Raw genomic sequence first — 22,049 nt, forward strand, 5'->3', positions numbered from 1 at the left:
TCCTCGAGTTGAAGTTTGCTTTTGTTCTTATCCTCCATTCTAGTTCAATAAATACTCGTGAGTTATAAAATAATATTTTAATAATAAATTAGGTAAATTTAGGGGTTTTTAAAATAGCGAAGTCTCGTATTTAAATTTTTAGATAGCACATAAATATTAGATAGAATTATTTTGATTTAAAAACTAATAGGTAAATATAAATTGAAGTAGGACAATATAATAATAATTTAAATAGTATAATGGAGGGTGAAGCAAGCACTTCACATGAGGCAAACAATGCTGCTACAGAATTGAAAAGGTGGACAAGGGACTTACATGGCCTCCCAGCATTTAGTTATGAGTTACTTATTAAGCATTGTGGAATTGAACATTCTGGTGCTGGTGCTCAAAAACACAAGAAACTAGGTTATCAATTGTTTAAAGATAAATATGTTGGCCAAGTTCAGGTTAAAAAAAATGTCACGAAAGGCAACATGGTGTGTTTCCTAGTTAAAGGCTGTGTAAATGCTGCTATGAAAAACAATGTATACACTGTATATGTTCACCTAAATGAAGCTAATGGGGAGGTTGTGCACACTAACTGTACTTGTACAGCAGGAAAAGGTGGGCAGTGCAAACATGTTGTTGCTCTGCTATTTCAAATAATCGAGTATAAACAATTAGACATGACAGAAATCCCTGATACACCCACTTGTACAGAATTACTACAGCAATGGCATGTACCAAGGAAAGATGAATCTGATAAGCCTGTTCTTTATGAGAACATTCCATTCAAAAAGGCCACATATGAAAAAGACATTGGTAAAAAGAGGAAAAATAATCAGCAAGCCCCAATTGTACATAACCCTATTCCACAATTTGCACAGAATGTTACAAAACCTGAAGTACAAAAGTTGGCTAATTCTTTAATAGATATTAATGAAAAAAGCTATTTGGGGAATTTGTTAATGTCGAATGACTGTGAGCCATACCCTTTCCAAAGCATACATGTAGATATACCATCTAAAAAGAGACACACTGAGTCAATGCAACTTGAGATTAATTACCCTAATGTTCGTGACAAAATTTTAAAAAACCTACAACCGACAACAAATGAGGAAACTGTTAATTGGCAATATGAAAACATAAAAATTTTACATTCATCTGTCAAAATATCATATGAAGAAATACTTGAGATTGAACGAAACACTAGGGAACAATCATCAGAAGATCGGTGGTTTGAGGAACGCGGAAAACGATTAACCTCTTCAAATTTTGGCCCAGTAGTTAAGCGAAGGCAGCAAAGGTACCCAAAAACAATCATGTCAAACATAAAATCTAGGCGGTCTAAGTGTCCAAAGCAGTGCCAATGGGGGAAAGACAAGGAGTGTGAGGCTATCAGGGAATATGCGAAAACTAAAAAAAAGCAAGGAAACATTGATGTGTGTGCACATTGTGGTTTTGTCGTAAATTCACAATTTCCATGGTTGGGTGCCAGTCCTGATTTTTTAGTTTGCGATGGTGCAGAAACTAACTCATTTGGTATTGGGGAGGTGAAATGCCCTTTCTCCAAAAGGGATATGAGTGTTGATGAAGCATGCAAAGACAAAAACTTTTGTTTACAAAAACTTGATGGGAAAATCCAGTTAAAAAAATCGCACAATTATTTTTACCAAATTCAAGGGTGTATGGCTGTGCTAAAAGTTAGTTGGTGTGATTTTGTTGTTTTTACAAATGTTGACCTATACATTGAAAGGGTATATTTTGACAATGATTTTTGGTGTAAAATTGTTCCAGAACTAAGCAATTTCTATGCTGAATATATGTTACCAGAATTGTAATAAACAGCATTATATAATTTGTGCATTAGGCTCATAATAGAACTAACTTAACAGTTTAAGATTGCTTATCTTTAATTATTGACGGTAAAAACAATGTTAAATAGGAGCAAACACTCCAAATTTGTTCCAAGTTTTCAGCCAATGTCAATGGAATAACTTGGTGCAAGATTCGATAATTTTTAACTCTGGCTATTGCACGCTCAACATGAACTCTGACCGATGCAATTTTGCGTGTTTTAACTTCGTCTTCTGCCGATAATTGAGGCTGTCCGTTAAGAAAAGGTGGAATATTTAACAAAACTCCGCTTGGAAGATCAGTCTCAATATCAAACCCCCTATCTGCCATTATTTCATCTCCAGGCTCAACAAGACTTAGAATGCCACAGTCATTGGTAATTTTTTTGTCACTTGTGCGCCCAGCATACAAACAAGAAACAAAACTTGGGTATCCACTCGGTGAAATACCAATCAGGCCTTTTGCAGTGTTGTGGTGCTTGTAGCTAGAGAATGTGACTGATTGACTCCTGCATGACGAAGGCATTTCAATAAATATTTCTGTGCAATCAATGATCACTCTGGTTTTTGGATAGGCTTGTTGAAAGCAGGGGGGCATGTTTTCGTCAATAAATTTGCGACTGGGCCAAATTGGTAGGGAACGAAGGCGGTGGTGTAAAAAAATTATCCAGGTTTTAAAAATGCGAGACACATGGCTAGCTGATATATTAAACCGGTGTGCAATATCTTGTAGAAGTAACCCCAAACGTAACCTTACAAGAACAAGAAATAATTCTTGTTCTGGTGACAAGGATCTTGGTTTGCCACATTTGCTTTGAGACTCTGAAGTTACAGGGGTACTGTGTGTGCCAAAGTACATAAGGTGTTCACAAGCGGGTGAGAGGTAATCATAAAACGCTTTAAAACACGAGTAATTGGGAAAGCCAGTGTAGAACCTGAAGTCACTGTCACTGCCTATAAATCTTTCAATGCGAAATAAACCACATTTCAAATTTTCAATGTCTTTGTCGAATTTTGCTTGCATAGTTGTTTTCTGAGCCTCAAGCAGAGTTATTTTATCATGTAGTTGATTTATAGTGCCTTGAATGGCCTCAGTGTTATTATCATTGTGATCTATTTCTGGTATTTCCTCAATGGTTGAGGTTTCAATAATAGGTGGAACAACTGGTACTCTCATAGCTGGGCTCTTTCTTGGTTTACTTGTTGTGTGTGTAGTAAATACTGTTGGAATAGTGTTGCTGTAAGACTTTTTGCCGCCCACAAAATGCATTGAACATACACGGTGACTATGACCAGGATCCCTAACACCTTTCCTTTTCAACAATTGTACCCATTTTTTCTTTAGTTCAGGATTTTTTGGTATTTTGTGAAATGATAACTCTGGATTTTGTCTGTTATTACTTTGACATTGTGGTATACAACAATAAGTTTTCCATATTCGAGTGCCTCCAGTAGTTTCAGCATTGTTTGCCTCATGTGAAGTGCTTGCTTCACCCTCCATTATACTATTTAAATTATTATTATATTGTCCTACTTCAATTTATATCTACCTATTAGTTTTTAAATCAAAATAATTCTATCTAATATTTATGTGCTATCTAAAAATTTAAATACGAGACTTCGCTATTTTAAAAACCCCTAAATTTACCTAATTTATTATTAAAATGTTATTTTATAACTCACGAGTATTTATTGAACTAGAATGGAGGATAAGAACCAAAGCAAACTTCAACTCGAGGACAAACGACAGCAGAAAACCACAGAAAACACTTTTAACTTTATATTTTCGTCTTTTGTTTACAAGCAACTAATTTAAATTCAGATCTTTTCGCGCCAAAACTACTTCAAAACATTTTTTCATGGCTATGGCTGGCAATGACACAATCGAACAAAAATTTTGGCTAACGTACGCCATTTTCATGAAGTAAAATATGGCACTTTTGAAGCTATAGGAGCAAAATAAACTTGAAATCCAATGAGAATAACTATCGGTTGAGCTTATTCTTAAAAAAAAATTAGCCGATCGCAAGTAGAAAAGCTAACTCACCAGTTTTTGTTGATGCGATGAGGTTTTCACGAGCGAATTTTCTGCAAGCGTGCGTACAACTGGTCGTCTTCACAACAAAATTTCTTCGCTACTTATGCGCCGAATTTCTTGAAATTTTCTAAATGAGCACTGCCAAACACCCTCGCTATTTTCCACACAAAAGTTTTATCAATCCATGCTGAATAAAGCCAAAAATCGCCCTTGCTTCCTTCCAAACGAAATCGCTCGTTCGTGCGACAGCCATTTCGTTCGAAAGCAACCTACAGACTCCTACCGTCATGCTTAGCGGGAAGAGCTATTACGCAAGTGGTCAATTGTTTTAGAAAATAAAATGTGATTTTTCGTGATGAATGTTTTTTAGCTTGACAGATTTTATTGAACTTGTTTAAATTTTTCAATGTTTTGTGACCTTATAAACTAATAAGCTTACCCAAACTTTCCTGACTTATCTCGGATATCCGTTGAAAGTCTAACATTATTTGCGCTAGATATATACACAAGGCCTAGCTATTTATGTGTTTGTGCAAATTATGCGTGCAATTAGTTGTGATTAAGTCAATAGATTACTTTACTTAATCCAGCTCTTAATTCTTAATGCATTCTGGAGCACTTAGCGTCATGTCGTATTTATCACTACGTAGGAAGTCTTGCAGTAATGATACACCTGATTAAATATTCGCAATTAATTCTGCTATTTGGCTGTCAATAGGTCGGCATAGAATTGCCTGCAGTAGCCTTGCATTGACTACATGATCTTAAATTTGATTCAGTAATTGAACTAGCTGTTGCTCACCCAGCCCGCCATTTGTGTTACGTTTTTGCAATAATTCAAGGATTCTGTATTTTACTCTTTAGGTGGATTTCCTTTCGGTCGAGAACGCTAGCTGGTGGATATTTTGTGATCTCTTTCTTTTATACTAGTGTATAGTGAGAAAGGCAAGATATCTTTATATCTACCTGTAAAATGAAGTGAACGTGGAAAACAGATCACGAAGTTTCATTGTCTCTTTAATTTTCTGAGCTCATGAAAATTTCGTCTTAAATTGGACATGGCGAGAAATTGTGGACACGCATGCGTGTTAATCGTGTGGACTTTAAATTTTCTTTGTAAACAAAATGGCGACGCGTTATTATAGAATTGTATTGGAGTTAGGAATAAAATTGTGTTTAACGTAAACCTTTAAGGGAAGCGTAAAATGTCGGACCTAAAATTGGTAGATCATGGTGACAACTTTTATCGACGGAAAATTTGTAATATAACCATATACAAATTTCATTCGGTATCACGACATTTAACTATGAACTAGGGGTGAAATAAAATATATAGCCCAGTACGTAAATACCTCAAAGCGGCCCAAATAAATGCCATTTTCTAACCATTGTGATTGGCGAATACTAAGTGTCGCATCTCCCTTAGCTTGCCAGTACAGTGTGTTTCAATCGGTAAATCTTCCCAAATCTGTACGATTTTTACGTAGTTCGGTATTTTGAACTAACTTTAGTGCAAAATTGGTATATTCCAGCCGTGAAATTTGACCCCCCGAGCAAAAGCGCACTGAAATGGCTAACAGAACAAACTAAATATCGGCCTTTCTTGCTCGAATATGCATCCATTTTGCTTGTTTTTAGTACAAGCTTTGTGACCAAGCCTTGGTCTTTAGGCAAACTTAATATATTCATAAACATTGCCGTCTATGGCTGGAATATTACATAATTATATTGAAACCGGCGAAATTTTGAAATTAATTTCGCGCAATATTCATAACAACAAACGCAGTATATTTTAGCGTCTATAGCAGTTAGGTTAATGTTTTTAAAGCATATAGAAACAAGCTCTTAAATGTCTGACGCAACTATTTCTTTGGCGAATGTTAAACTGCTCATAAATGGAAATGTGCCGTCGAATATGTTGTTCTACGTCAAGCCATATCAGGTGATCATGTTATATACTGTGTGGCTATTCGCAATAGCGTTTTGCTACAATGGCATAACGCATAATCCAAGCAGGAAAATTACATAGATTTCTCAACGAGAGTCGAGATAATTCCCGATGAATCCGTCCGGACTATGCGCGCTGCGCGCATCGTTTAGCTTCCTTTGGAATTTTTTTGCTGATCTTCTGAATACTTTGTGTATGACCCTTGAAAGTCAGACACTTAACTCCTCCCACTTATGTCCACATTTTCTCGCCATGTTATCCGCTTTGTGATGTGTTATGTGAAAATGGTATTGAAATATTGACTGTTACCCCACTTCCTGTTTGACATTGTCTTTGAAAAAACAACTTTTATTTTGTATTATTTTATATTGTTTATAAAAAATATATAGCAAGGAATGAGATATAAATCACACAGGAACTTTTCTGAGCCATTGAACTATTCAGTCACATACGAAAGAGCTTTATTGGAAAGCAGCCTTTAACGACTGAAACATGAACTGCGTTTTTGCATCAAAGAACAAGTATACCAACTTACAAGTCGAATTGAATTTAATTTCAAATCTTAATTTCAAATAACAATAACCATCAGTTATCGTTCCAATGTTTACATATAGTTCACTAAACCAATTAAATCGTAAAAATAATACAGAATTCGAATCTGTACATTCAGACTCGAATAAAGCTACGAACATTAGACAAACCGCATAAGTTATGAGTTAAACAAGATGAATTAGCATGATGAGTATAGCCCTTATATTTGCCTCGTATTGTTGATCAATTTAACCACTTGAATAATCATCTGCCATGGAGATTACTAAAGTAGCGTTACGTGATATTGAAATTACTAATGAAAATACAAACGTTTCACAAAACCTATATGATTAAGTAAAGAAAAATGGAAGTTGTCTTAAAACAATTTTAAACATCATTTTCAATTCCGCGTATGGCATTTACCTCTAGCTCAAACTTTGATCGTACATGATTCATACGACTTTGGGTTTTGGTCGAGGAGACGAGCGTCGAGGCTGAGGCGAGGTTGATAGTCAATGTTTATCGCATTTTTTCGGCGAAGTGCACGTTTAGGATGAAGTCGAGGGTTGATTTTTATCGCTGTTTTATACTAGACGAAGTCGCGCGAATTAGCATACTAACTGTCCACATCATCCCACCAGATAGTTTTTAAAAGGTTGTTTCTAACACCGTGAAGTGAAAAGTCCTAATATTCATCTAGCACTAATTTAATAATATTCAAATCAAAAGTATTTTCAGCTGTCTATTACGCTATATAAACACAGTCTTTGGAGTATAGTCATGAAAACAACACCGGACTGATTTTATTTTACAAACTTTAATGCGTGAAAATTCAACAGCAAATGCCAGTAATGACAAGGCTACTGAACAAATAATTCATTGACATTGTGTTATGATAACACGTTTAATTATAAAGATCGAAATAAAAGCTAATGACACCTGCCCCGTAAAAATTAATCCAATGTTACTTTCATTTATTCAATAATGTAAAATAGGATCAGTCTATTAATGAACATGCAGATGATAAAGTTTTATTGAACCCACAAACTGCATGCAAAATAGAAACGAATTACGTCATGGAACAACCAAATGCTTTTCATACCACGCGAGAAATCGTCAACGAAAACGTTAGACTAGTGATACAGCATTAAAGTTGGTTACAGTCGGTAATGTAAACGAAGCTTTGTTCACATTTTGAATCCATATTATTATCGCCTAAAATATCAAGAAATTTCTTTTAGTTCGCTATACTTTAGATGAATATGGGAGAAAGTATATGTCCCGAGATATACGAAACATGTAAAATTTGAGCAATTTTGAAACAAGTAGACAACCATTGTTATAAGCAGAACCGATGCCAGTGGCTTAACTACTATGGGCTCAGGGTGTGCGAACCCGCGGGCCCCCTGGCTTAAGGGGGCCCCTGTGAGATTAGAAGGTTATTGTAATTCTATGAATAAAACAAGAGAAATCGCACAAACTTACATATAAAAAGGTTCAATTCAAAGGCTAGAGAGCGAAATCGTACCAGAGAACAAGAATATTTGAGGCGAAAAGTACATTATCATCAGTGGCGTAGCCAGCCTGACGATTTTGTCCCGCTATGTAAATTTCGAGTTATTATAATTATTCGTGCCTTTAGAAATCTATTGTTTTCACAGTCAGTGAACACCAAAATATTAGCATAGCGGGACAAATCGACAGGCTGGCTACGCTACTGATTATCATTGATGATTCGTTCCAAATCAATTTCTCATGTGCGCGCGTGTAATTTTGAAATATGTAATTTTAACCTTATCCGTGGAAGCACTGGAATTTTAAACTTAAACAGTGGAAGCACCTACGTATTTAATATGGCGTCACGGTCACAGAGTAAGGATATCCTTACTCTGTGTCACGGTTGGATGAGTAACATTTCAATTTAAATAAAGGATAAAGTCATAAAGGTAAGCCATAAAGACTAAAGTTTAACGAAGACAGATCAATATATAAAATATACATACAATATTTACAGTATTTAATTATTGTTTTCAATAATATTAATTTTGCTTTTAAATACTCTGGAGTTAGAGCCTTAGATGGGGAATTTAAAGGAACTTTCAGGGGCTCAGAAACGCAATAAGAGAAAAATCCAGAGCGAAAAACAAACAGCTATCAATTCAAAGATCCCGAAAATAACCAACTTGTTTCGTGCAGCGGCAGAAACTACCAGTAATGAGTGCGTTGAGCTTGAATCCGAACCATTACCAACTTCTTCGACTTCGAACGAGTCCGAAGAAATTTCTTCAAGAGGATCATCATCATCACCCGTACAACAGGAACAGGGTTGTTATCAATAATTGTTCATTACTGCATTTTTATCATTTTGTCTTTGATACGTTTTTGCATTTTCAAATCGATATATTAAATAAAGTTGAAGTGAATAAGTCATTGAATTAATGATTGAATTATTAAGATCTTTACTTAATTTTGGACAGTACGTACAGTTTTTTTATTTTTTCCACTTTCCAGATAATTTGAAAAGTAGTGAGTCAGCTGAAGCCCCAGTTGATACTGATCGCATTGACCATATGTTGACGGTTTCTTCGAGTAATACTGATAACATATTAGGTACTGTAATGTTTTTCTTTAAATATGAGTTATAGAAAGATAGCTAGACAAAGCCAAACGTAAGCCATTAAGATTACATACTAGTTTCCATCAATCATGATATGTTCATCATAATTTTATTTTCAGATAGAAAATATACAGAACTGAAAGATTTTGATCCTTGTAATACTTACCCATCAGATCGTGGACATTTCAAAAACGAGTTATCTAACAACTTAATTGAAGTTCTAGCTAGGCATGGCAGTTGCCAACCGAGTAAAATGATTAAAATCGAGAGTGGACAGACATTTAATCCTGCACATTATTATTATAGGTGAGTACTTTCGATATGAACACTTTCCTAGTCCCATACACATTGATAACCCAATACGTATTCGCTTGAGGAAATATCTGCGTAAAGATAATCTCTTTCAATGTTTGTGTAGGAATTTGAAATTATTTTCTGTGAAAAGGGACTGGTTTAGCTGCTCAGAGAAACTAGGCACTGTATATTGTCACAATTGCTGGTTGCTGGCACGGAATACTTCAAATAACAAAGATAGTCCATGGATAGATGGCTTTATCCCAAACACAAAGCGCCTGAAGCAAAATTGAAAAGGCATGAAGAAAGCATTGCTCATAAAGAAGCTACGAAGAGTCTTGCTCAGTTAAAGGCAGGCAAAGGTATCAACATGCTAAATGAAGCTGGGATTGCAAAGATCAAGAACTTCTGGCGTGAGGTTTTGCGTAGAATAATAGTGATCATATTGACTTTGGCAAACCTGTGCCTGCCTTTTCGTGGCCACAGAGAGGTTATCGGAAATGGAAGATGTGAAGGAGGCAATTTTCTTGGTTTAGTTAACATGCAGTTGAGAATGGGTGACGGTGATCCGTACTTTAAACAGCTTGTTGGGTCGAAAGCTCGTAAATGTAGATATTTATCACCCACTATCCAAAATGAAATATTGAAATTCTTGCAAATGCCACACGACTAAAGTTCGTTGAAAAAATCAAAGTTGCGCCGTGTTTCACCTTAATTTTTGACACAACAAGCGACATTGCAGAGTGGACCAAATCTCGATTGTTGTAAGGTGGGTAGATATGGAAGCTGCAACAGTTGTTGAGACATTTTTGGGATTTATTCCGGCCAAACAAGGAGGAACTGCTAAAGCGTTAACAGATACTGTCCTTGACTATTTACGACGTATTGGTTGGATCCCAAACAAATAAGAGGACAGGGTTATGACGGAGCGAGTGTGATGAGCGGGAGCAAGGGAAGTGTCAACGTACTGATCTCAAATTACCTTAAAGTGAAGGAATAACATCACCCGCGCCGTTTGTGCACTGTGCTAGCCACAACCTAAACCTTGTTGTGAATGATGCTGTTGAATGCAATGCTGACAGCATCAACTTTTTTGCTGATCTTGAAGAGATATATGCTTTCTTTAACAGAAGCATCAATCGAACGGCAGATCTAAACAGCACTGATCTCAGCGTGATCGACGAATTCACAAATGAAGTTTCCTTTGACAGTGATACGGACTCTGACGACACTGCCATTAATGTGGGTTCAACCACACAGGCCAAAAAAAAGAAACAGAGGAAAGTTAAAATAAGTTGACATTAAAGAAACTGTGTGCTACCAGATGGTCATCAAGAATTAACTCAGTAAGAGCAGTGAAGAATCGATATCGTGATTTACTTCATGTGTTGGACAACTTGAAAAGGAAAGGAAAAGATAATGTCAAGGAACGAGAGGAAGCTGCCAGTTTGCATCTCAAATTAAATAAATTTGAATTTGTTGTTATGCTTATTATATGGGAGAAGTTACTCGCAGCAATTCAGATCGCTTCAGCTAACTTACAGTCAAACAAAATAGACTTGAGTAGGTCAGCCAAAGAACTTGAAAGAGCCATGCGTAAAATAAGTGGCATGCGAGACAAATGGGATGCGATCAAAATGGAAGCTGTAAAGTTCGCGTTGAAAGTAGGCGTCTCTTGCACTTTTGCATTTAAGCGGGTACGCCGAGTTCCTCGATTCTATGACGAATTTGCCTCGGACAGTAGACCACAGGATCCTGAAGAAAGATTTACTGTAGAGATGTTCTACCAAGTGATTGACACCGCTACCAATCAATTAGAAGAACGCTTCAGGAGCCAGAAATTTCTTGCTGATACCTTCAAATTTGTACTCCCTGGAAGCCTTGCAACTCTTGACATTACAGAAGTTCGCAAGTCTGCCGAATTGTTTGTTAATGAATACAAGGGAGACATATGCACAGATGGGGTTGAAGTGGCAGATTACATATCTGATCTTGTGAATGAAATCAAGTCGTTTCGCTGGTGTTACGGGGATGTACTGAAGGGCATGTCGACTGTTTCAGAAGTGCTATGCCTGTTGAAAGATGTGGGGCTCAGTACTTACTCAAAGCTATTATTAGCGGTTGTCATATTCATCACTCTTCCGGTGACAATTGCGAGTGCAGAACGCTCATTTTCAAAGTGGAAACTTATAAAGAATTACCTTCGCTCAAGCATTGCACAAGATCGCCTGGACTCACTGGCAATTCTTTCAATTGAGAACAATGAAGCGTGGTTGTTAGACATTGAAAAGCTTATTGACACGTTTGCAGACAAAAAAGCAAGGATTGGAAAGTTTGTAGTTTAATTACATGCACTTTTCGTCTTCAGGGCTCAGTTTCCTTTTCCTATTTATAAATTAACTGTTACGTTAAGAAACTGTTGAACAAATTTTTTGCATTTTGGTTACATAGCAACAACCTAAAACTGCGAATTTGGAAATTCTATATTTCTGTAATTTCTATTTGATTAAAGAAACGTTTTAATGTCGCGACTGATGCGTTCTTTTTAACAACTGATATTTTAATTACAGTAATTAATATTTAAATCATTATTTTAGGTTTTAGAATAATGTTTTAGATGTTAGTATGGTTATGTAAGGGGGCCCCTTTTAAATTTTTACCACGGGCCCCTAGTTGTGCTGTTACGCCACTGACCGATGCTGTAGCACAGAAGAGACTGTAAACCCTTTAAAGGGTGCAGAGACTCTGGCGAGTGAAAACAACGCAACGATTATCCCAAAAATTAATATTCACGGTTAGCTTTTAGTTCCCTAGAAATTTTTGGGAGCCTCATATCACAATTTTGCCCCAAAAGAACTTCCCCCCTTAAAATATAGCGTTAGTTGAAATTTGAATCGCCGACTTCGGCGGCATAATAGTATATACCAGTGCTACATAATAGTATTCTAAAAATGAATGTTTATGAGTGCAATGATAAGAATATTTTTATGAGGTGAAGGATGCAATAATTCGAAGAAGCAAAGGTGAGATTTTTTCCATTGCACAAAGGAAAACGTTCATTTTTTGTTTATTTAATTATGCGTGTTTAAAAAAACCAAGTAAAATAGGTGTTATTTAATACATAATAATTATCAGATTATAATTGGTCTTGAACGTAAAACTTTTACTGTTTTGTATTTTATATTACTATGCAACAAATTGCAACAGTCCTTACAAGTGTATCATTTTGGATTTCAATACTACCAATCGTGCTTTAGAAAGTTCGTTGATCCGAGCTTTTGCGTCGCTTTTTTACTATATCGTAATTATTATAAATCGACAATCTATCAATGAATACACATTTGCGTTGTTAATTTAATGCATGAAATTAAAAGAGGTGCACATATCAAAACGTCCGGTTGCCCACTGGATCAGTCGGTAGATCACCAATAAATTCCACTAGTTTTTCTCCGGTCACATTATTCACGCTGCAAACGTTTAAATTGCGCTTAAGTTTTGATTTCAAGGCCAGGTGATTGGCTGTTTTTGTGCGTCGCTGTTCTTTGTCCAAATCACATCAAAAAGAAACGGTATTGATGTAGCAACCACTGTGGTGAAGATCTTAGCATTACTCGACACGCCAGAGCCTCGAGATATAGCGCCAGGAAAAGAAACGGCAAATAAGCGAATAATACAATCAAGAATACCTTATCGAAAAAAGGTAACAAAATTTCATCGTATGGAAGAAGCGTCTCTCGGACAATATCGTATAGCGGCTTGGGAATGACAGGCTCGCCATTTTTATTCAACTCAATCACGAAACTGTGGGTAACGTCCGACGACGTAACTGAACGAAAACTGTCGCAGCTCTCACTGTCGCTGAAATGTATTTCAGGGCGGGTACATTCACAACCATGCAGAATGGAATTTTTCTTGCTAAATTTGTAAATACTTGTATTTAATTCAAGATATTTCGCTTCAACAGAAGACCTCCAATTGCTCCAGGAATAAACTAAGACGAGGGAGAGGGGGACAAAATATGTACTGTAATGTCCTGCGTTTAGATATAATATAAACCAGCGATGAAGTAGAACAAGAGAATTAAACATTTCATAAAAGAAACGAGTATTAGCAGGAAAGTCAAAATTGAGCCGAACAATTGCGCGTAAAATTGTACGATAGTAAATTTTGACTTGTTTCTGTCTTTCTTTTCGTTACGACGCCTCGAAAAAGATGGATTGCCAAAAATTTGATGTCGATAATTGTTGTGCAACCTTAGCGCTTGGGATGAGGTTGTGGCCTTATGTTGTGAAGATGGTGAATTATACTGCTTAAACCAAATTTTAACGAGGATAAAACCTCCAACAACGTACAATTCAAACGGTAAAACAAAAATCAGATATAGGATTAGTAAAATCACAATTGATAAACAATATTTGAACACATCGATACGACTGACATCCTGTTTTCCATCGCTTCTTGCTTCGTCTTGGGATTCCACTTCACGCGATAATAATCTAGTGCGCTCGGTAACTTGAGCATTGGTCGCCGATTGTTCATTCGTTGAAGTAATTTCAAGGCTTAGCTTGAAGTGTCGACGGAGAAATGGATTCCTCCTCGCTTCTTTACGCCAAAATTTTACATTGAAAGGTAAAGCAATGATCCTTTTAAAACTTTCCATTACAAGGAAACTCGTCTTGGGATTACGGTGATCAAATTGAATCCTAGCGTCTTGTTTATTGATGTTGTATATATCAAAAAACAGAAAAAGTAACACCCAAGACGAACAGATTACCAGCACCAAGAAAAGCAAGAAGTAAGTAATTGCATTTAAAGGGTAATTTGGATCCCATTTAGGGAACAATGTTAGAAGAGTTAACACCGAGATTAATAGTTTTCTTCCAAGAGACTTCACTGGGCCATAGCCATCAATAAGTATTGTGTGAAAAATCGATGAAAGTGACATTGGGCTGTCAGAAATTTTGTATGTCGTGCATTCTTTGGGGAAGGAGCCTAAATACATGATCATTTCAGGAAAAGCAATCAAAATGAAAGCAATGAGGGCCACACCAAACATACCGCAGTTATTGATGAAAAGTCCGAATAGATGATTACGCGATCCAGTAACCTGCAACAACCATAGTACGCCGTTTTCTTGTTCCAGAGGCACAATTTGTAATCAAAATTATCTTCATTGACGCGGTCATGGGGGTACAGTTGGTGGGATAGAAAACTGAAAACAAAGTCAGAGGCATTCTTTCCTGAAAGCAATAGGCATCCTTCGGTCATTTCGGTGACAACAATATCCAGGGTTTCGACACCAGCATTTAATGTACTTGTATAGGAGGATAAAAGCATGGATGGAAGATCTGCGGCTTCTGTGATTAATGAAATTAACGTACGACCAATTTCGTTTGCCCAAGTTAGCCGTGGTAGCACATAAGTTAACTTCGCCTCATTATTAAACGTTTCGATCCAAACATTAAATCTAATCGCATTCTTACCGCGATGATCCAATTGCAGGACTTCCTTTAAGGATGCCGCTACGTAGTTTCGATAATCGATCTGCCGACGGCAGTTTGTCAATGAATTGTTTGCTGGATTTCCAATAACTATCGATTCAACTTTATCACTTTTGGAAAATTTTGGAAATTTCAGTTGTTTGGAATGGCTTTGGACAACTCGCTGAACGCAATCAGCATCAGCACGAATATTTTGGCAGTCATTTTTTAACTCCCCAATATCATTCTAAAATAGCATCGTTAATTACTGACGTTGTAAGTTGGGAAAGTGTATAAATATTTAGTGAAAAGACTTTCTGGTAACTATATTTTACTTCTTACTTTCTGGTAACTATGTCTTACTTCTTACTTTCTGGTAACTATATCTTACTTCTTACTTTCTGGTAGCTATAGGGTTGTTAAAATTAAAAGTGATTAATTAGCTGTAAAGATACCATCGCGGGTAATCTAGGGCTATACCTAGGCCTGTACATAGGTGGGAGGGGGGATAAAATTATCCAAACGTTATTTAGTTTTTTAAAACATAATTTTATCTTCAAAAATTGCAAAAAAAAATGAAAGTGCCGAACATCATTGCATTATGCATCGCATCAAACGACGTTCGGTTAGTGCATGAACTACGACCGAACTCGGTTTGCCTCGCTTCTCCCCCCCCCCCCGTTTTCTCTCACCATTTCCCGCCAATATGAGCTAAATATGGCTGACGCACCTCGTCGCCAGGCCTCCACCAAACGCTCACTCTTTTATAAAGGACAAAGTAGACTTAGAAAATAAACCATACCCTCAAATAACCAAAACTAACCTGAATTGTCAGTGGTTAAATCTCGGAGTTTGCAAATATCAAAAGATAAAAAAGGGTAAAAAATTTGTACAAAATAGTACCGGGGCGTACAACCTAGACGTACCAAATAGGACACTAACTACTCGGCCACTCGATAACGTGTACGCAGCTGAAAAACCCGCTAATTTAACGTGGAATATATACAATGGCCAAAGATAGGAAAAGCGTACGAGTTGAAGCAGTGATAACGAGGTGCTCTTATATCTGAAAAAGCCTTGACCTTTAACAAGAGTTAAAAAAATAGGCTAATGGAATTATTATCTTAATATTGACGTTTTCAAACCCTTGCTGATCACTGTGTGGATGCAAATAAATAAAAAGCTGAAGGAGAAATCCCACCATTGGTCCAAACGAATCCTACTACGATGAACTGGATTGCAACCAAATAATTGCAACCAATCCAAAACAGCCAAAATCCCAAAGAAGAACCAAATCGATGAGGAAAAGCAGTCCTGTATATGAACTGTGTCCTATCCTAATTAAACGTCTTTTCTTTGTAGGTTGTCATAAGCAAGCCTCGTCCCTGGCGCGTGTATTTATTAAAAACAGGTGGAAAACTCTTACATAATGCACTATTGATTTAAATACGAGACGAAGAGCCATATGTTCGGTTTCAGAATTGCTGTCATACTAAGAATTTGTGGGTTAGTTTTCATCTCAAGAATACTCCAGCCGGGTGAATGCTCAATCGCCCTGCCCTTATTTCGCAAAATTGATGGCAAATAATAAAAATAATAATAATAACAATAATGATGAAAAAATTACAAAGATAAACAAAATCAATGAGGAAATGCAGTCCTGTATATGAACTGTGTAGCATCCTAGTTAAAGGTCTTTTCTCTGTAGGTGGACCCAAGCCAGCCTCGTCCCCGGCGCGTGTTTTTGTTTTATATTAATTACGTAATTTTTATCTCGCGGCAGATCACGCGTGAAGCAACAGCGAGGCGGAAAATGCGCCTGGTGAGGCGGAAATGCGCCTGGCAGAAAATGTTTCAAAAGGTAGGATTTGTGTCGAAAAGTGAGATTTGCAGATTTGGTGGCAACCTTGCACAATCTTGAAGAAGAAAAATCAAGTCAAGGAAGTCTTTTCAGAACGTGACTATCGAAGGTAAATTCTCATATTTTCTACCTGAATCTTTAATAGTGATATTATATCTTAACATTATAAAGTCGTATGAAATATGATTTATACATTTTCATATTTCTTTCGACAATTTTTCCCACACAGAATTCATAGTTGTACACATCGTCTCTCTGCTCTGAAAGCAGCATATACTAGTTTTTCATTCTCGAAATCGCACGTAAAATATATCTTCGGATACTCCATAAATGTTTACTTGTTCTAACGTTCCGCCATCTTGAATGCATTTTCTGCCAGGCAGAAACCACGCGGTCCGCCTTCCGTCGCTGTCCCTTCGCGCGTGTCCTTCAGCGAGAAAAATATTACGCACTTATATTATAGCAAAGTCACGTCCCGTGGACGAGGATAGACATAACCACCCAATTATTCTCCCGAAGAAACACCACTATCGTCGATTTATTCATACGAAATTTCCATGCCTTATCTGGACATTCAGGTATAGAGCACGTAAAACGGTTTGAGTTTGATGCAGCACTTCCTTGCGATAGTAACTTCTAGTTACTAGTTACACTCTTCCGGCCATAGCACAAAAGTATACAAAATTTGACAACTTCGCTTGGCTATATCTTCGCTACATTGCAATAATTCGCAGCCAAACTTGGCAATTTTACTAAGTTTTTGTATGCAATTTTCGGAATTTCTCGTTTTGTCGCCCAAATCAAAAGCTGGTCGAATTTTGTCCGCGCATCACAAATTGTATCCGATAAAAGGCGATAATATTAGAGATTCAAATGCTGTTACTTAACAAATAACGCTTTCCAAGAACTATTTCTAGTTATGGCTGAATCAATATATCAGAGTAATTTAAAGTTACAGTAATTGAGATTAGAATTTAGATACATACCGACTCTACAGCACAATGAAATAAACCGAGTATTCACAGTCTATACCAACTTGGGCACGATATATGATATCACACAGGGTACCATCTCGACCGTGGCAACATGTAGTTATGGATATATTCCAGGCAGATAAACAGATGTATCTGGTGACGGCTGTTGCATACTCGGGATGGCTTGAAGTTGATCATCTGCAAAACACCAAAGCAGTAATTGTAATCAAAAGATAAAAATGCATATTAGCAGGTATGGGATTCCGGATACGATGACGAGTGATAATTGTCCACAATTCAGCAACGAGCACTTTAAACGTTTACCACGTCATATAGAATCAACAACCATAAAACGAGTTCGCCGAGATGCCCACAGTGTAATGGCTATGCTTAGAGAGCGGTACAGGCTGCGAAAAAAATATTATGTCAGCAAGAATGAATGGCAAAGACCCTTACTTTCCGCTGTTAAATTATCGGAACATCCCACGTGATCAGGTATATATTAAGCAGCTCCGCCCGACGATTGATGGGAAGACGGACGAAAACACAGCTACCAACGAGTCAGCTATTGCTTAGTCCACAAGTTATTTATCCTAGGGATGTTACGAAAACGTCTTCAAGCTGCATTATCGTCAACAAAACAAGAAATATTACAACCGCACCGCCAATCCTCTTCCTCAATTAAGTAAGGGTGATATCATACGAGCAACAGACAGCAAAGGAAATTCACCAGAAAGGTTCGGTGTTGTGCACGCCCTTTTATAGTAGAGAGCTTTAGATTTGACTACGGCTCCCGCACGGCTACGAGATTCGTCACATTGACGTGATATTCGTGATATTCGTAATGACGCCAGAGACTTGTAGCCGTCGCTCATCTGACTACGGCATTTTAAGAAAACTTCGTAGTCCTCACTACGTGATTTAAAAAGCAATAAAAGTTGACATTTTTTCGTTTTTTCCAGAAAATAATTCGAGAGTACAATTTTCGTGACCGTGGCCTTTTACTGTGTGTATTTTTGGAAATAGTAGCGTAAAATTTCCAAAATATCTGACAGGATAAATACGCATTTATTTTGTGTTGAACATAGGCAGCCCAGACTTTGACTTGCGCGTGTGATACTCGCGCGCATGTCGCGCTTACGTTGTTTACTTCGTTTATATTATGACAAGGTAGGAAAGAGTTTATCAAAATATGAAAGATACCTTCGAAATGTATGATTATCTAAAAAAATACTTGAAGAAACGCCACAAAACTAACCTAATTACCGATGATTAAACTACATTATCCTGCAGTTTCCATGTTTTTAAACAACATCTAAAGCCTTCAAATTAGCGAAAAAAACAGGAATTCATACGAAATTTGAGAAAACTATCCGAGGGTCACTCTGCCTAAGGAAACGTCATCTTTTTGAGATATTAACTAAACGCTCATTGGTTCTCATTGGTTTCTGCAGGTAAGCCAATGAGCGTTTAGTTAATATCTCAAAAAGATGACGTTTCCTTAGGCAGAGTGACCCTTGGATAGTTTTCTCAAAATTCCGTATGAATTCCTGTTTTATTTCGCTAATTTGAAGGCTTTAGATGTTGTTTAAAAACATGGAAACTGCAGGATAATGAAGTTTAATCATCGGTATTATTAGGTTGTAGTTTTTGTGGCTTTTCTTCAAGTATTTTTTTTAATAATCATACATTTACGAAGGTATATCTTTCATATTTTGATAAACTCTTTCCTACCTTGTCATAATATATAGACGAAGTAAACAACGTAAGCGCGACACGCGCGCGAGTATCACACGCGCAAGTCAAAGTCTGGGCAACCTATGGTTTGAAGTGGTTTATTATGCCAGTACGAGGTGGCGTATGCATACAACGTTTGTTTCGCGCCACAGTGACGAATCTCATAGCCGTAGCGGAAGTCAGTCAAAGCTCTCTAGTAACGGTTGAGCGACATCCGCTCACGTCATCACATGAGTGGGCTGATCCTTATCCAGCCACATCAGCGTTGTGAGCGTGAACTAGAAGCTCGTTCCAGCTGTCATATGTTGTTTCGCACTAGTCGAGTTAGTCTTTAACTGAATCAGTCAATACCTAAAAATGTTCACAACTTAAAATATATATCAACAACTATTAAATTTTCAAACATTGCGTCTGTGAACCATATTTTACAACTATATACTATTCTTTTAATCAAATTAAGCTTTCTCTGACGTAATGCTTAAATGCTCGAATGCAGAAATAAAACACAATTGATTGACATAGGAGCTTTGCAGGGGGCCTTTTAAACATGCACATTTTTTAAATGCAACAGTTAAACTTGGCAACGACATACGACTGTTGATCCAGATGCGCACGTACTGACACGGTAATTGAGGTTTTCACCTTACTACTTTATTTGACCCCACGAAATGCAATGCATGAAAGGAAAAGTTATTAATGATTGCGACTGACCGAAAAATCTTTGCGGCAAAAATTAATTATTTATCACGTCATTGCAGGTGATTTTTCCTATTTTACAATTATTTTTTATTATGCATATAACCGAACAAATTAAGCCTTCCGTAACACTGGCAACGGAAAAACAACACAGTTATCGTTTATATTACAATATCCACAGTCCGTCAGATATCCAATATCCACACTACACATTGAGTGTGCATTCTACACTACATCGAACGCATCTCGGCAGCTATACGGCCCTATAAAACTACGGTGGCTTCGATTTACTTGGTGCATGTCTCCCGCTTTAAAGTTTCTGTGAGATACGTGCGTCTACGACGATAAAGGTAAGTGCTGGATGGAAATATTCCAGCCCTGATTCTGCAATGTGCCGATACTTAATAGTTAACATTCACCGAAAGCGTTAAACGAACGCAAAGTCTCATTACTGAACGAAACAATCGTTATAATACAGTTTCCCATTGGCTAACAGCGCTGAATCCGTAGAATATAGCAAGCTCTTATTGAACAAACGTTTGATAACGTTGGCTTAATTTATTCGTACCAAAGTCGCCAGCTTCGAGAACTGAACCCTTATTTGCTTACCTACGGAACGCGAACAAGGAATTTGCTTGCATAATTATATGTTATAACTCTGGACCTGTGGCATGTCACAAATTTTATATTTCACAACTGGGGGAAACGGTATGTAGCTTACTGACTAACTTTCTAAAATCGTCGTGCATGTATAGCTCTGTCAGAGCTCCAAATGTTTCCCAGTTTTAAATCAATGTACTTGCTTGAATATGTTACGAAAATATTTCTATTCCCGAAAGTACTGAATATTTTCGAATTTTTAAATCTGATCGTGCATCAAATGATATTACTAGGCTGTACGTGTAGCGATAACAAATCGATATCTCACTGGGGAGTAGATAACCCCCCCATATAGCTACCAAAGGGTGCTGACATAATAAGTTCGCGTGAACAGAAATCACGATTCGCGTGGACAAAGACCATGCAGTTGCACGTGGACATGGTCATTGATCATGTGAACAAAGAAGTCATGATTCACGTAGACAATGACCATGAGGTACATGTGAACAGGGATCATAGACTCCACGCGTAAAAATTTCATATCTTGTAGCAAGTTGTTCACAAACTTGTAACAAGATTTGTTCGCACTGCTTGTCCCAAGCTGTTGACGAGATGGGACAACTTGTTAACAAGTTGTAACAAACTTGTTGAATCAAAAGATTTGCTGCAAGGCTGTTTCAACAAGTCTGGACAAACATGATGCGACAATATTGCTACAATCCTTTTCTGTCAAGTTCGTCCAGTGTTTTTGTATCATATCTGATAAGACTTTTCAGAACAATCTTGTAACGAGTCTGATAGTTCCATCGGACTTGCTACAAGTTGTTAACCACTTGTCCCAAACTTGTTACAAGAAAGTGGAGCAAGCGGTGCGAATAAATCTTTTTGCAATCTTGTGTGCTGCGGACTTTTTACAAGATTTTACGCGTGTATGTGGGAGGGAGATTTTCCATCACGTGAATAGGGATCATTGAACATGTGTACAACAGGATGCATTTAGAGTGTAAATGAGATCATTTACAAGTATTTTAATATGTTATAAAATTTAAAAGATACGGCAATTTTTTATTCTTACATTGAATATTTTAATTAACAAATTTCTTCTGCTTTTGTCTCGTTCAAGGAGATCTACCAGCCAACAATTATTTTATCATTTTAATATGGTATAAATGTTTCTTTAAAAACGACTATTCTTATATGGAATATTTCCGTTCACAAATACAAAAAATATAGTCCATGAAATACTCTAAACATTTTGCTAAATTAGTTCATTTCTGCAAAGTCCTAGAGTATACGGTAATCAACCGCAAGTGTGGCATCGCCGGCGAATATTTGTTCAAATTCTGTTTTGTGGGTTTGCGGTACTTTAGCACATCATAATACGCTTCCCAAACTGCTTACCAAACCTTTGTTTTGTTTTCCTCTGCTTTTGCCTCAT

At 37.0% G+C, this 22,049-nt stretch overlaps 3 protein-coding genes across 3 annotated transcripts; 2 read left to right on the plus strand and 1 right to left on the minus strand.

The window, feature by feature from the left end:
• Positions 1-1,789: 1,789 nt before the first annotated feature.
• LOC114541734 lies at positions 1,790-2,878 on the minus strand. The gene has a single exon (XM_028561540.1). It carries the CDS (start codon positions 2,857-2,859, stop codon positions 1,876-1,878), a length of 984 nt encoding a protein of 327 aa, XP_028417341.1. The 5' UTR covers positions 2,860-2,878; the 3' UTR covers positions 1,790-1,875.
• Positions 2,879-8,430: 5,552 nt separating this feature from the next.
• Positions 8,431-9,556, plus strand: LOC114541725. Its single transcript, XM_028561529.1, has 4 exons — positions 8,431-8,677; positions 8,864-8,962; positions 9,089-9,275; positions 9,388-9,556. The coding sequence occupies exons 1-4, from the start codon at positions 8,431-8,433 to the stop codon at positions 9,554-9,556; spliced, it is 702 nt and encodes a 233-aa protein (XP_028417330.1).
• Positions 9,557-10,042: 486 nt separating this feature from the next.
• Positions 10,043-11,608, plus strand: LOC114541726. The gene is made up of 3 exons (XM_028561530.1): positions 10,043-10,151; positions 10,258-10,505; positions 10,571-11,608. The coding sequence occupies exons 1-3, from the start codon at positions 10,043-10,045 to the stop codon at positions 11,606-11,608; spliced, it is 1,395 nt and encodes a 464-aa protein (XP_028417331.1).
• The last annotated feature ends 10,441 nt before the right edge of the window (positions 11,609-22,049 follow it).

Source organism: Dendronephthya gigantea, unplaced genomic scaffold (assembly GCF_004324835.1).
Source record: "Dendronephthya gigantea isolate DGI-Jeju-01 unplaced genomic scaffold, DenGig_1.0 000306F, whole genome shotgun sequence".
Classification (NCBI taxonomy): Eukaryota; Metazoa; Cnidaria; class Anthozoa; order Malacalcyonacea; family Nephtheidae; genus Dendronephthya; species Dendronephthya gigantea.

Bases quoted from the DNA above. Each gene is read 5' to 3' on its own strand.
- LOC114541726 (XM_028561530.1), top strand. From the start codon at position 10,043: ATGGAAGCTGCAACAGTTGTTGAGACATTTTTGGGATTTATTCCGGCC. The intron at 10,152-10,257 runs GTTGGATCCCAA...CTTAAAGTGAAG, and splicing joins TGACTATTTACGACGTATTG to GAATAACATCACCCGCGCCG. The intron at 10,506-10,570 runs GTGGGTTCAACC...TTGACATTAAAG, and splicing joins CTGACGACACTGCCATTAAT to AAACTGTGTGCTACCAGATG.
- LOC114541725 (XM_028561529.1), top strand. From the start codon at position 8,431: ATGGGGAATTTAAAGGAACTTTCAGGGGCTCAGAAACGCAATAAGAGA. The intron at 8,963-9,088 runs GTACTGTAATGT...TTTTATTTTCAG, and splicing joins TAATACTGATAACATATTAG to ATAGAAAATATACAGAACTG. The intron at 9,276-9,387 runs GTGAGTACTTTC...ATGTTTGTGTAG, and splicing joins CCTGCACATTATTATTATAG to GAATTTGAAATTATTTTCTG.
- LOC114541734 (XM_028561540.1), bottom strand. From the start codon at position 2,859: ATGCAAGCAAAATTCGACAAAGACATTGAAAATTTGAAATGTGGTTTA.